This window comes from Taudactylus pleione, unplaced genomic scaffold (genome assembly GCF_031769625.1).
Source record: "Taudactylus pleione unplaced genomic scaffold, aTauple2 ptg000027l, whole genome shotgun sequence".
Classification (NCBI taxonomy): domain Eukaryota; kingdom Metazoa; phylum Chordata; class Amphibia; order Anura; family Myobatrachidae; genus Taudactylus; species Taudactylus pleione.
The window spans coordinates 2,179,090-2,195,000 of NW_028284429.1; the positions used below are offsets into that span (position 1 = coordinate 2,179,090).

At 43.3% G+C, this 15,911-nt stretch overlaps 1 protein-coding gene across 1 annotated transcript in view; it reads left to right on the forward strand.

Annotated features, from left to right (window-relative positions):
- Positions 1 to 4,665: 4,665 nt before the first annotated feature.
- TPH1 (tryptophan hydroxylase 1) overlaps positions 4,666 to 15,911 on the forward strand; it is a 72,151-nt gene continuing 60,905 nt past the window's right edge. Inside the window, exons 1-5 of the mRNA XM_088451764.1 lie at positions 4,666 to 4,755; positions 9,495 to 9,632; positions 11,803 to 11,986; positions 12,123 to 12,223; positions 12,321 to 12,388. Coding sequence (XP_088307890.1) covers positions 4,666 to 4,755; positions 9,495 to 9,632; positions 11,803 to 11,986; positions 12,123 to 12,223; positions 12,321 to 12,388 — 581 coding nt within the window. The remainder of the gene's footprint in view (positions 4,756 to 9,494; positions 9,633 to 11,802; positions 11,987 to 12,122; positions 12,224 to 12,320; positions 12,389 to 15,911) is intronic.

The window sequence follows — 15,911 nt, forward strand, 5'->3', positions numbered from 1 at the left end:
ACAGGGAGGGACAGGACAGAGGTGACAGGGACAGGACAGTGGGGCCAGGATAGAGGTAACAGGGATAGGACAGTGGGGCCAGGATAAAGGTGACAGGGACAGGACAGTGGGGCCAGGATAAAGGTGACAGGGACAGGACAGAGGGGCCAGGATAGAGGTGACAGGGACAGGACAGTGGGGCCAGGACAGAGGTGACAGGGACAGGACAGTGGGGCCAGGATAAAGGTGACAGGGACAGGACAGTGGGGCCAGGATATAGGTGACAGGGACAGGACAGTGGGGCCAGGATAGAGGTGACAGGGACAGGACAGTGGGGCCAGGACAGAGGTGACAGGGACAGGACAGTGGGGCCAGGATAAAGGTGACAGGGACAGGACAGTGGGGTCAGGATAAAGGTGTCATGGACAAGACAGTGGGGCCAGGATAGAGGTAACAGGGACAGGACAGTGGGGCCAGGATAAATTTGACAGGGACAGGACAGGGGGCCAGGATAGAGGTGACAGGGACAGGACAGTGGGGCCAGGATAGAGGTGTCAGGGACAGGACAGTGGGGCCAGGACAGAGGTGACAGGGACAGGACAGTGGGGCCAGGATAGAGGTGACAGGGACAGGACAGTGGGGCCAGGATAAAGGTGACAGGGACAGGACAGAGGTGACAGGGACAGGACAGTGGGGCCAGGATAGAGGTGACAGGGACAGGACAGTGGGGCCAGGATAAAGGTGACAGGGACAGGACAGAGGTGACAGGGACAGGACAGTGGGGCCAGGATAGAGGTAACAGGGATAGGACAGTGGGGCCAGGATAAAGGTGACAGGGACAGGACAGTGGGGCCAGGATAAAGGTGACAGGGACAGGACAGAGGGGCCAGGATAGAGGTGACAGGGACAGGACAGTGGGGCCAGGACAGAGGTGACAGGGACAGGACAGTGGGGCCAGGATAAAGGTGACAGGGACAGGACAGTGGGGCCAGGATAGAGGTGACAGGGACAGGACAGTGGGGCCAGGATAAAGGTGTCATGGACAAGACAGTGGGGCCAGGATAGAGGTAACAGGGACAGGACAGTGGGGCCAGGATAAATTTGACAGGGACAGGACAGTGGGGCCAGGATAGAGGTGACAGGGACAGGACAGTGGGGCCAGGATAGAGGTGTCAGGGACAGGACAGTGGGGCCAGGACAGAGGTGACAGGGACAGGACAGTGGGGCCAGGATAAAGGTGACAGGGACAGGACAGTGGGGCCAGGATAGAGGTGACAGGGACAGGACAGTGGGGCCAGGATAGAGGTGACAGGGGACAGGACAGTGGGGCCAGGACAGAGCTGACAGGGACAGGACAGTGGGGCCAGGTTAAAGGTGACAGGGACAGGACAGTGGGGCCAGGATAGAGGTAACAGGGACAGGACAGTGGGGCCAGGATAAAGGTGACAGGGACAGGACAGTGGGGCCAGGATAGAGGTGACAGGGACAGGATAGAGGTGACAGGGACAGGACAGTGGGGCCAGGATAGAGGTGACAGGGACAGGATAGTGGGGCCAGGATAGAGGTGACAGGGCAAGGAAATAGGGAACAGGGGTGACAGGTCCAAGATAGAACAGATGGGACAGCAGAGAGGGGTGACAGGACAGGAAAGAGGGGATAGGGCCAGGGCAGAGGTGACAGAGCCAGGACAACATTGACAGGACCAGGACAGAAGTTACAGGACAGGAAAGAGGGGACAGGACAGAGACGACAGAGGTGAGAAGGCCAGGACAGAGGAGATAAAACCGGGACAGAGGGGAAAGGCCCAGAGGTGACAGGACCAGAACAGTGGGAACAGTGCCAGGACAGAACTCCCCTCATCTTGGGCTCACTTGGCACCACCCTCCCTTCCTTTACTGGGCACACTTAACAATCCTCCCCCTATTACCGGATGTTGGCTAGACCTGACCAAAGGTGCGGAGTCTAACCTACTGGGAGGTGTTCACCAGTGACCCCTCCAATCGGGATATGGGTTTAAGCTGCACCCAGCAGGCCCTTTGGTCAAGTATCTGGTACAAGTGGGAAACGGAAGAACATAAAAACAGGGAAAGTACAGGAGAATGGCACACGGAGTCAGTACTTGGGTGATGTACTGAGTACACACACTGTTAATCCAGACGCAGAATTGGTACAGGAGAATGTCACTAGGAGTCAGTACTCAGGTGACATACTGAGTACACACACTGTTAATACAGATGCAGAATTGGTACAGGAGAATGGCACTAGGAGTCAGTACTCAGGTGATGTACTGAGTACACACACTGTTAATCCAGATGCAGAATTGTTACAGGAGAATGGCACTAGGAGTCAGTACTCGGATGATGTACTGAGAACACACACTGTTAATCCAGACGCAGAATTGGTACAGGAGAATGGCACTAGGAGTCAGTACTCGGGTGATGTACTGAGTTCACACACTGTTGGATAACACTTGGAATAATTCACTAGAAGAAAGGAGAGTGGAACCTGGAACGCTGCAACAGCAAGTAATCACTGGAAGTAGCAAAGTTGTTCAGGCAACTTCCTGTTACCTGGAGCCCGGCTAAATACACTAAGGTAGCGATCCATTGGAGGATGGTGTCAGCTGACAGCAACCAATGCTACTATTGGTTAAAGAGCTAATCAGGTGATGTAGACTGTCATGGCTGCGTCCAAGATGGTAACCGCAGGAACCAAATCACAGAGCAACACATGGATGTCCTAGCAGACCCCAGGAATAATCCTCAGCGCGTCACTCGCCACCGCACCTGGCGTCTGACCGCAGGGGAGTTCAGGGGAAGCCGGCACTGAGGTGAGTAATGGCCGATCCTAGGCCGCAACCTGACAGCATCTATCTCAGCCAACGCGTTTCATCCGTATCCTGGACTTCTTCAAGGGATAGAAGTCCAGGATACGGACGAAACGCGTTGGATGCTCCTGTTCTCTACCCATTCATGAACGTGCCATTTTTATCAGATAAGCTATATATTTTTAAAATCCTTATTTACTCTGAATTTTTTATGGTATTTTTATATATATACATATGTGCAATTTTTTTCTTGTTTTTATGTATTTTATCCTTCATGTGGAAGGATATTATTGCTGTTTTTGATTAAAATTATTTTATACTTTTTTAATTGACTGGTTTGCTCTTTTCATATCTTTGCACTTTAATAATTAACGCACGGTTGCACTTTCATATGAATCTTGTTAATATTCGTTTTGGTTACTCCATTGTTTGGGAGATATCCCTAATGAATTATTTCTTGCACTGCAACACTTTTTGCACAGTCCACTAGTCACTTTAATATAGTTTTTGTATATATAAGGGTACATAAGCACATAAGGTGCTCTATTCCAGTTCCAATAGTTCCATTTTTCATATATGTAGCAGATCACCACTGATACATTGTTTCTACTGGCTGAGCTGACACACATATTGTTGGGGGAGTGCATGATAACCATTTATAGATCTTGGTTTGGTTAAAGCATATTATTTGTGTGAGATAAGTAATATATAACTGAAATACCATTTAGGAGGGTCTATACCCAGTTGGCGCTGTAATCTCTCTCTAAACATATATATATATATATATTTCATATCTAAAATCTATCTAACTATCTCATTTCTATCTATAAATCTCTATCTATATGTATCTATCTATCTCATATATATATATATTTCATATCTATCCATCTATCTCATATATATCTATCTCATATGTATCTATCTCATATCTATTTATCTCATATCTATCTATCTCATATATATATATATATATATATATATATATATATATATATATATATTTCATATCTATTATCTATCTAAAATCTATCTATCTATCTCTATCTCATTTCTATCTATAAATCTCTATCTATATATATCTATGTATCTATCTATCTCATATCTATCTATCTCATATATATATATATATATATATATATATGTATATATATTTCATATCTGTCTATCTATCTATCTATCTCATATCTATCTAGTTATCTATTTTTCTCACATCTATAAATCTATGTATCTCATATCTATCTATCTATCTATCTATCTATCTATCTATCTATATGTATCTATCTTTCTATCTATCGATCTAACTCATATCTATCTATCTCATATCTATATATCTACCTATCTGTCTCATATCTATCTATCTATCTATCGTGTATCAATATATCTATCTTTCTATCTCATATCTATGTATCTATCCTATCTATCTCCTATATATATATATATATACCTATCTCTATCTATCTATCTATTGTGTATCAATATATCTATCTTTCTATTTCATATCTATCTATTATCTATCTATCTCATATCTATCGATCTATCTATCTATTACATGATGTATTCCATAACGATCATAATATTATGTTTTAAGATCACGCACCCTTCCTCAATTTGGGAACTAAAATGCGTCCTGTTATTTGTCTTCCTTCACCCCCAATAGAATGTGAATAAGATGCTGCTAATGTCACCTTTGACGTTGATCTCTCCCATTTTTCCATTTACTTTTGGGAGAGATTATGAGAGTCACACCCCCTGCTCGGTATAAGTAGCTGTAGCAGCAGCTGGGTGACAGTCAGCAGCCAGAGTCTCTGCCCAGGACCAACCTCAAGAGCTTACTCTCTCCTCCTGCCGCTTACAGAGGCATGTACTCCCGCAGAACTGACAGGCCACGACGAGTAAAGTCTTTCGACTCCATGAATATAAATTTTGAGGATAACCAGATAAATAATGAGGTAAGAGTGATATTATTATTATTTATATTATTATTATTTAAACTATCATTGTATAATTTTTCTTGGATTGAGTTTTAACAACCACGTTTTCACCACAATTGGTAGACTTACTTAATATAAATTTGTAAATCAGTAGAATAAATTTAATGTCACTAAATGACAATAAAAAAATATTAAAAGCTAATTTTTATTGGGATGAGGAAGTAATTAACATGTTTTATTTAATGTTTAAATTACACAAGGAAACAGCTAAAATTAGGTACAGCAATAAATTCCTAAATATCAAGCAGAAAATATTTGCCAGTCTAATAACTGTGTAGAGTGCAATATATATAGCTCTAATATGCACTCAAGTCATATTTATTTTGTTGCTGTATATTGTTACTGACAAATGTCAAACAATGTCATAGGGGACAGATACATTAGTGCCAACACTTTGAATAGTAAAGCTGGTGTGAAATAAACTATTTGCTGGATATTTGAACTTCTGAGAGATCTTGTGGAATAAAACTAATAATTTTATTGGTTGAGCAAAAAGCATCAAATAAATATTAGATTAACTGAAATTTGGGATAACAGAGAATTATGGTGTTTATTTACCATTAAGAAGTTAGCAAAAATAAATTAAATTTATTATACTTTTTTTAAAGTAAACATTTTTATTGTGTTTTTTTTCGTGTGGTAACAGTGTTTTAATATGAACAAAAAGGAATAGTAAGTATTATTAAACGTCCCTATAGACCCAGTGTAAAAAAAATGGATAAAAAATGCAGCACGCTATATTAATGCATTACAAAACAGAAGAAAAATCCATAATAAAACTGTAATATTACCAGGTAGAAATTAATGAGCTTCCTGCAATCCTGAATACCAGGCTAGTCACACTAAAGATCCAGAATTTGTATTTTCTGCAAATCTCCTTCACAAAACTGTTCTGGCTCATAAGAAAAAAGATTTTAAAAGTTTTTTTTTTTTTTAGAAGAAATGTGCGCTGATAATTTATTTTTATTTTTTCAAACTACAAAGTGAAAAATCCCCACCAAGCCAACACGCCACAGGGATTTTATAATGCATGCTGATCTGTGCCCCAAATCTGGCAAACTGTTGGTTATGGCACAGTCTTTATTAAGGGATGTATGGTGATTTTAGGAATGGAGAACGTTAAACATCTAAAGGCAGAACCTTTAGAAAAACCGTTACTCACTATAATGAAGAGTTTATTATCAATGATGAAGCGAAAAGGTGTTACTGTTTATATGAGGTTATATAAGAGTAGTTTAACAAAGCCAGATAGCAATAAGGACGCTAGAATAATAACATTTGACTGTAGCGAGAAGCAACGAAGAGTAAGAGGAGGTTATACAATAACAGTTTATCAGCTGCTGAGTGATAAATCTTTATTACACTTCACTTCCAAACCCCTTCGAAGCTTTCAAAATAAAACTATGGGCCAAATGTAATAGGGTGAGAATTTAGAAAAGTGAGAGTTTCTGACACTTTTTAAACTTTGCCAATGTCCAAAAACAAAGTAACGGAGTGGACTTGCATGTTTTTTCAGGCTTAAAAAACTCTCACGATTTAAAATCTCATTCAGATGTTTTCCCATTATGAAGATAAAACTCAACCAATGTGAGAGTTTACTGCTAAACTCTCACATTTTCTAAACTCTCACCCTATTACATTTGTCCCTATATTTATATAGTATAATGTGACGTTATTCTCATATGGAATACTTGTACAACAACGCCACCAGCAGGTACAGACAATGATATACAGTCAATGCCTGCGATTTAAGTATTCAACTGCAAAATTGCTATAATTTCTTTGAAGTTGGTGACTTTGTTGAAAAGTATGGTGCATTTTTTAAGCTGTCCCCAATTGACTCAAATGGGGGAATACACCTTACTGAAAGGTGATGTTTTAATTCATTAATGAATCAGGGAATCACCACAACATACAGACACCTTATACAGAATGGTGGCATTAGAAGTGCTATTATTATTACAGAATGGTGGCATTAGAAGTGCTATTATTATTACAGAATGGTGGCATTAGAAGTGCTATAATTTGGTTATAGAGTATTGTGTTATATAAACTCTGCCATTATATTGCATCACGTTGTCCTTCATGCTGAGGAACATTATTTTCAATCATCTTACACAGTGGTATCTTATGTCCGAGGAAAACGATAAATCAGTCCCTATTCTATCAAACTTTGCAACAGTAATAAAACAAGACTGGGTAATAACAGACAGGCAGACAGGTAAGAGGGCCCTGCTCACACGTGTACACTCTGTAGTGAAATAGGAGTGTGGTACATGAAAATAAATGCTACATATTTTATATTGGTCTAGCCAGATTGCAGAGATTTTTGGTGGGCTGTATGGTCCAGTCACACAGCAGTGTTCGCAGTGAGATGTGTCATTGTAGAAATAGAACACATATAAGTTTTGTGTGAACTGTGTAGAGGGGGAGATAATGCCTTATGCTGCCAGATTGCAGAGCTTTTGCTGGGCTATATGATCCAGTCACACAGCAGTGTTGGCCGGAGGTCAGTGAAATGTGTCAGTGTAGAAAGAGAACACATGTAAGTTTTGTGTGAACTGTGTAGAGGGGAGATAATGCCTTATGCTGCCTGTTAGGTGCAGATGCCATTAATGCTCATTTATGTTTACTAATAAAGGGTATTTCTCTGACTTCATGCCTCACTATTCCTTCCCTGACAACTGTTTCCACTAGGCAGAGATTAGTACCAATAACAGTCTGCCTGATTTACGATTGGAAGTCTCAGATAGCTATCAGCTGGGACAGACCACGAGACCATTGAGTCTAATGACATTTTGGCTGAATGTCAGAGATATTTGTAGCTTGGTGAATATCCTCATTAAGACAATACTTTATCCCCTGACGGTGTTCTCCAGTATTGTTAGTATTTTAAGTGCAGGTGGAGACATATTAGGTGTTGCCTTGGATTGCTGTTTCTGTCGAACTGCTGGGGGACTATAAATGCCAGCAAGCAGCATCTTATCCCCAGCAGCTGATGATCCACGAGGAGCCTAAGCCTGTATATAATCAATGAACAAAGCTAGCACTGTCTCACTGCATTGATCACCCACAGAAAGTAGCTGTTAGCATAGTGTGTGGGATGGGTGCCCCACATTACTAAGGAGGTCTATTGTGCGGTATCTATAATATAGCTCACCTATAAGCCATTCATTAATCTCAGAACATCAATGATCAAGGTGGGAACGCTCATCACCTAGCACAGCCTGTCTCGGACCCACAGTCTCTCCGCATTGTTACATTCTATCATCTAGCTGCTTAAGGTTTGCTGAGGATTATATTGGATCTGGTCTCCAGACACCTTAAGAAGGTCACTGGAGAGTAGGTTGTGTCTGCAAGGCTTACAGGCTACTCAGGATCACTTGTCTGTAAGCACCAATACTGTCTGCATTCATTGGATCACACTCGTTCTCTATTATCTGTGAGATTACATTTAGTGCATGTGGACCGGCTTAGGTGCATAATATACAGAGTAATGTAGGGAGAGTATTATGCACTATAACACATATCAGGTATAAGGGCATCGAGAGCTAATGACTGTGTTGGGATTAATGTATCCATGCCCTGTATCTGCCCCAATAAATTGTCCCAATCTTACATTTATTGTTTAAACATTTGGAGTATAGTTTAGGGGAGGGAAATAAAATGTTTATTGGCACAATGTCATATTTTGGCCTCAGAGACCTACTCACAAATTCTTTGATTGCACTTCAATTCTTATTTCTGCTTTGATAGATAAGTAATTGTCACATACATGTCAGAGGACAGGGTTATTCATTATTACAGGCTACACATGGGGAGACTCGATTGTAAGCTCTTGAAACAAGTGTGTATATATATATATATATATATATATACACAGAAACTAAACTATATAATACCTCTTTTCCACCAAAAACCCGGATCCGTCCTGGGTTCCAACCCAGATCAGACCCAGGTCAGACACCGTTTACACAGCACCATCGATCTGGGTTATTCTCAGGTCAGCCCCGTTGACACTGAACCCGGGTCTGCCCTGCTAAACTTGTGAGGTCATAAAAAGAGGGAGGTGACTGCTCCACAACCACCAATCAGCTAATTTTAGGCATGACCCAGGTCGGATAACCCGGGTTGCGCCGTTTACATTGCACCATTACCCAGGTCCATCCTGGGTCTGACCCTGGTAGTTACCAGGGTTGGATTGCCGGGTCACTTGACCCAGGTTATTTTTCAGGGACCCTTTTACACTGAGCTGTGACCCGGGTAGACCCAGCAAAAACCCAGGTTTTTGCTCTGGTGTAAAAGGGGTATAAGACAGACTTGAGGTTTAATTTACTAAGTGGCCCTTTTCTAAGGCACTGCACCTTTGGGGGTTTCAGCCACTAAGTTCAAAGGGACAATAATATAAAATACAAAATCAGCCCTTGTTTTTTTATTTAACATTATTGTCTCTTTAAATCCATTGTCCAAAACCACTAAAGACGCGTCGACTTCGAAAAATGTTGCTTAGTAAATTACCCCCATGGAGTTAAATTCTTGTAGTTTGCTCTGTTTAGATTTTATCACGTGTGACGTTTAATGTGTGTCCGTAATAATTAGAGATACTTCATATCTGACTTCAGCTATCGTTCCTATTGCAGCTCTCAGTTTAGGTCGTCACAGGTTTCAGAGCTAGTTTTACCTTTTGTGTCTTTTAGTTAATCAAGTCACATTATATGAAGATTGAAGACAATAAGGAGAATGATGAAAGTGTGGCTGAGAGGGGACGGGCGTCTGTCATCGTGTCTCTGAAAAATGAAGTCGATGGACTTGTGAAAGTGCTGAAAGTTTTCCAGGTACTTTAAATGTTGCTGGTTGTGGCTTACAGCCCAGGTTCAGGGCATAGAACAGCACTGACACTAGTAGGTGATAATAGAGACTTGTTGTGCCACCTGGATGGTCCCCTCAGTACAGGCCTACACTGCCACCTATACTGTAGGTATGTGAGGAGGGGGCAGAATCATAATTGGCCCACAGTGCAAAAGCCACCCTCCAATAGCTGTGACACTGCTCCTGTCATCCTCAGTGATATACTGTATACTAAATATCTGCGCAGATGTGCAAAAAAAGCCTCTAAAACCCATCCACCATCACCCCGGTATCTGAATGCAGCAATCACATTCCACAAAGGGAATTCTTCCCTCTGCGCTACCACTGGGTACTCAAATACGCCCACTGCGTACCTTGCTGGGGACCACCATTACCCCACCCAAGCCCCTTATGGTTGTTTAAATTCCTCCTCCAGAAATGTCGCCATCTTGCTCTGTACATCTAGGGGCATGTTGGATGTTGGATCCAATGCCGATTGCGCTCCTCACAGCAGACGGTTTGCACTTCATGAATGACCCGCAACTTAGCGCTTATACAAACTATGCCTATACTGATTTATAAATATCACCCTATTTTTTTCACACATATATTTAATAATAAGCACAGGACAGTGGGCCTGGTTCATTATGGATCGCAAATGTGAATGCAATAGCGATTACGCACGCAGTCTCACTGTGATGATTATGCCGCCTCAGTACTACACAAGGACGCCCATTTTACCTTACACACATCTGTAATGTTTAGCAAGACTGCGAAACCATCGGTAACATGGAGTACCATCGCAGCCTCACGCACACTTACACAGACTCTGACCTTACTCAGGAATTACTAACCTCATCACACACAGTGACTACACAAGACTGAGATACCATCAGTAACATGGAGTACCATCACAGCCTCACACACACTTACACAGGCTCTGACCTTACTCAGGAATTACTAACCTCATCACACGCAGTGATTACACAAGACTGAGACACCATCAGTAACATGGAGTACCATCACAGCCTCACACACACTTACACAGGCTCTGACCTTACTCAGGAATTACTAACCTCATCACACGCAGTGATTACACAAGACTGAGAAACCATCAGTAACATGGAGTACCATCACAGCCTCACACACACTTACACAGGCTCTGACTTTACTCAGGAATTACTAACCTCATCACACGCAGTGATTACACAAGACTGAGATACCATTGGTAACATGGAGTACCATCACAGCCTCACACACACTTACACAGGCTCTGACCTTACTCAGGAATTACTAACCTCATCACACGCAGTGATTACACAAGACTGAGACACCATCAGTAACATGGAGTACCATCACATCCTCACACACACTTACACAGGCTCTGACCTTACTCAGGAATTACTAACCTCATCACACACAGTGACTACACAAGACTGAGAGACCATCAGTAACATGGAGTACCATCACATCCTCACACACACTTACACAGGCTCTAAACTTACTCAGGAATTGCTAACTATCACGCACACTGTCAGACCTCAGGCTGCATATGGCATCGCAGTGGCTAATTTATGCACGCCCCTGCAACGGCGTTTCAAACGCACTGTCACGCCTGCGTTTCCTGGACCACTTCCCTGTCACAACCCACAAACGGCACTTCCTGTCAATCACTCTGCGATGGGTCTGCGTAGCCGCCGCCATTGTAGTGGCCGGTTCGTGCACGCGCACTGCGATGTATGCACAGTAGCAAACAATCGCCCGATTGGGTGCGCATTAGCAATTTGCGTTCCTTGCTGAATCAGGACCAGTGTCAGCACAGTGTATTCTGAAATCTTCCATCAAATACTTTTTTTTTTTGTAAGGACTAGGTACACCAGTCACAAGTACATATGTAAACTCTTCACAAGGTAATCAGACGTGTGCGTGTTTGATCAGAGATCACAAGGGACGATAAGCAAATCAAAGTTGTCTGGAGGCGGACTCCCCAGTAAATAGTCTTCTCAAAGTAGCTTTCTAATTTCTGCTGTGGCTGTCGGCAAACCTGTCACTACCGTGTGTGCCTATGGGACTTCTCAGGCTGTAGGCGCTCTCTGTATAAATCACAGCTTCATGTGCCTTATAACCCTATTGGCTTTCTGTGTCTTCTGATGCCAGGAAAAGCATGTAAGTCTCACTCACATCGAATCTCGAAAGTCAAAGAGGAGAAACTCAGAGTTCGAAATATTCCTTGATTGTGACAGCAACAGAGAACAGCTCAACGAGATCTTCCAGTTACTGCGGCCGCATATAAATCTGATCACCATGAACCCACCGGAAAATTTCTCTGTAGAGGAAGACGGTAAGATCATTCGTTGTCAGCCAGACAGTATTATCATATTATTACATCATAGGCATTGCGCTGTTTGTAGTGTCTGAAGGGCGGAAGATGAAGATAATAGAAATGTTTTTTTTTTCTTTTTGTTATATTTAACTAGATATGGAAAGTGTCCCTTGGTTCCCCACAAAAATCTCTGCTCTGGATCGATGTGCAAACAGGGTCCTTATGTACGGCTCAGACCTGGACGCAGACCACCCTGTGAGTCACGCTAACGCACGGTAGCCACTTTTAAAATAGTTTCAAATAAACTTTTGTCTGCGGTTTTCTAAAATATTTTTATTTTCTTTCTTCTTAGGGATTCAAGGATAACGTGTATCGCAAAAGGCGGAAATACTTTGCAGATGTTGCAATGAATTATAAATAGTATGTATATATTTGTCTTACATTTATCTGTATATTAGAGGAATAATATGTACAGGCGTTCCAGAGATTTCACTAGTCCCTAATAGATCTATAGTTTGGGTTCGAATGAGTATTGCGGAAAATTTCGGAAGGGGCCTCTTGTTTGATGGCGACGTCGCTCCCCAGGTGTTGAGCAATTGCACCTGTTTCTAATGGCGTGGGTTGGCGTGTCAGGGTGACAGTGAAGGTTATGGTGGGAGGGGCATTTTGCTCCTGAGCAGATTGGGCGAGGGCTCATGTTGGGCTAGTTACAGTGTTTCCAGTGACCCTGCGCCCATCTGCAGTACTGGGAGGTTGTGCTGTTGCCCTCAGGACCCTTTGCTATGCACAAAGATTATTTGATTTTTAATTCATAATAAACGTTAATGCTTATAATAAACTGTTCTGCACATAAACCTCCAATTATTTAATTTTGGAAGGCATCCAGCAACTAAAAAGCTACCACCAGATTTATGTAAGCTGCAAATAAGCTCAGCTGTAAATCGCAGCCACGGGGCGTACCGTGGAGCCGTGACGCCCGGAACGAGCCCCCTCCCCTCCCCCAGTATTGAGGTGCCGGCATCTGGGGCAAGTTGAAGTGAAGAAAGAACGGTGTCAGATCAGGGCATGAAGGACACACTGGGGTATACAATGGTAGTGGTGCAGGTGGGGTATAGATATGATAAGAGGAGTATAGGGAAGATAGATACATACTGTACATATAAAGGGGGAGAAAGAAAAGACAGACACATACAATGCAGAGACACACAATAGGGGAGCGATACAACAGACAGAGGTGCACAGATACACACACACACACACACACACACACACACACACACACACACACACACACAAAGAGTAGACACAGATACACACACAAACATACACACAAAGAGAAGACACAGATACACACACACATACACAAAGAACACACACAGAAGCACACACATACACACACACAAATACACAAAGAGGACACACAGAAGCACACACACACACACACAAACATACACAAAGAGGACATACAGATGCACACACACATATACACAAAGAGGACACACAGATGCACACACACATACACTCATACACACACACACACACACACACACACACACACACACACACACACACACACACACACACACACAAAGAGGAGACACAGATACACACACAAACATACACAAAGAGGACATACAGATGCACACACACACATATACACAAAGAGGACACACAAATGCACACACACATACACACACACACAAACACGCACAAAGAGGAGACACAGATGCACACACACAAAGAGGAGACACACACACACAGAAAAAGGAGACACAGATGCACACACAAAGAGGAGACACAAATGCACAAACATAGGAGACACAGATGCACACACACAAAGAGGAGACACAGATGCACACACACATAGAGGGGACACAGATGCACATATACAAAGTGGGGACACAGATGCACACATACAAAGTGGGGACACAGATGCACACACAGAAAGAGGAGACCGATACACACACAAAGAGGAGACACACACACACACAGAAAAAGGAGACACAGATGCACATACAAAGAGGAGACACAGATGCACACACACACGCATGCACACACAGAAAGAGGAGACACAGATGCACACACACACAAAGAGGGGACACAGATGCACACACACGCATGCACACACAGAAAGAGGAGACACAGATGCACACACACAGAAAGAGGAGACACAGATGCACACACACAGAAAGAGGAGACACAGATGCACACACACAGAAAGAGGAGACACAGATGCACACACACAGAAAGAGGAGACACATATGCACACACACATAGAGGAGACACATATGCACACACACATAGAGGGGACACAGATGCACACATACAAAGTGGGGACACAGATGCACACATACAAAGTGGGGACACAGATGCACACACAGAAAGAGGAGACAGATGCACACACACACAAAGAGGAGACACAGATGCACACACAGAAAGAGGAGACCGATGCACACACACACCTACACACACACACACAAAGAGGAGACCACAGATACACACACACAAAGAGGAGACACACACACACACAGAAAAAGGAGACACAGATGCACACACACGCATGCACACACAGAAAGAGGAGACACAGATGCACACACAAAGAGGAGACACAGATGCACACACACACAAAGAGGGGACACAGATGCACACACACACGCATGCACACACAGAAAGAGGAGACACAGATGCACACACACAGAAAGAGGAGACACAGATGCACACACACAGAAAGAGGAGACACAGATGCACACACACACAGAAAGAGGAGACACAGATGCACACACACAGAAAGAGGAGACACAGATGCACACACACAGAAAGAGGAGACACATATGCACACACACATAGAGGAGACACATATGCACACACACATAGAGGAGACACAGATGAACACACACACACACACACACACAAAGAGGAGACAGATGAACACACACATGCACAGAAAGAGGAGACACAGATGCACACACACAGAAAGAGGAGACACAGATGCACACACACAAAGAGGATACACAGATGCACACACACACACACACACACACACATAGAGACACAGATGCACACACACAAAAGACATGGATGCACACACACAAAGAGGAGACACAGATGCACACACACACACACAGAAAGAGGAGACACAGATGCACACACACAAAAGACATGGATGCACACACACACAAAGAGGAGACACAGATGCACACACACACACACAGAAAGAGGAGACACAGATGCACACACACAAAAGACATGGATGCACACACACACAAAGAGGAGACACAGATGCACACACACACACACACACACACACACACAGAAAGAGGAGACACATATACACACACAGAAAGAGGAGTCTGATGCACACAAACAGATACACAGATGCACACACACACACACAGAAAGAGGAGACACAGATGCACACACACACAGAGGAGACACAGGTGCGCACACACACACACACACACACACAGAGGAGACACAGGTGCGCACACACACACACACACAAAGAGGAGACAGATGCACACACACACACACATGCACACACAGAAAGAGGAGATACAGATGCACACACACACACAGAGGAGACACAGGTGCGCACACACACACACACACACACACACACACACAAAGAGGAGACACAGATACACACACACACACATGCACACACAGAAAGAGGAGACACAGATGCACACACACACACAGAGGAGACACAGGTGCGCACACACACACACAAAGAGGAGACACAGATGCACACACACAAAGAGGAGACACAGATGCACACACACAGAAAGAGGAGACACAGATGCACACACACAAAGAGGATACACAGATGCACACACACACACACACATAGAGACACAGATGCACACACACAAAAGACATGGATGCACACACACAAAGAGGAGACACAGATGCACACACACACACACAGAAAGAGGAGACACAG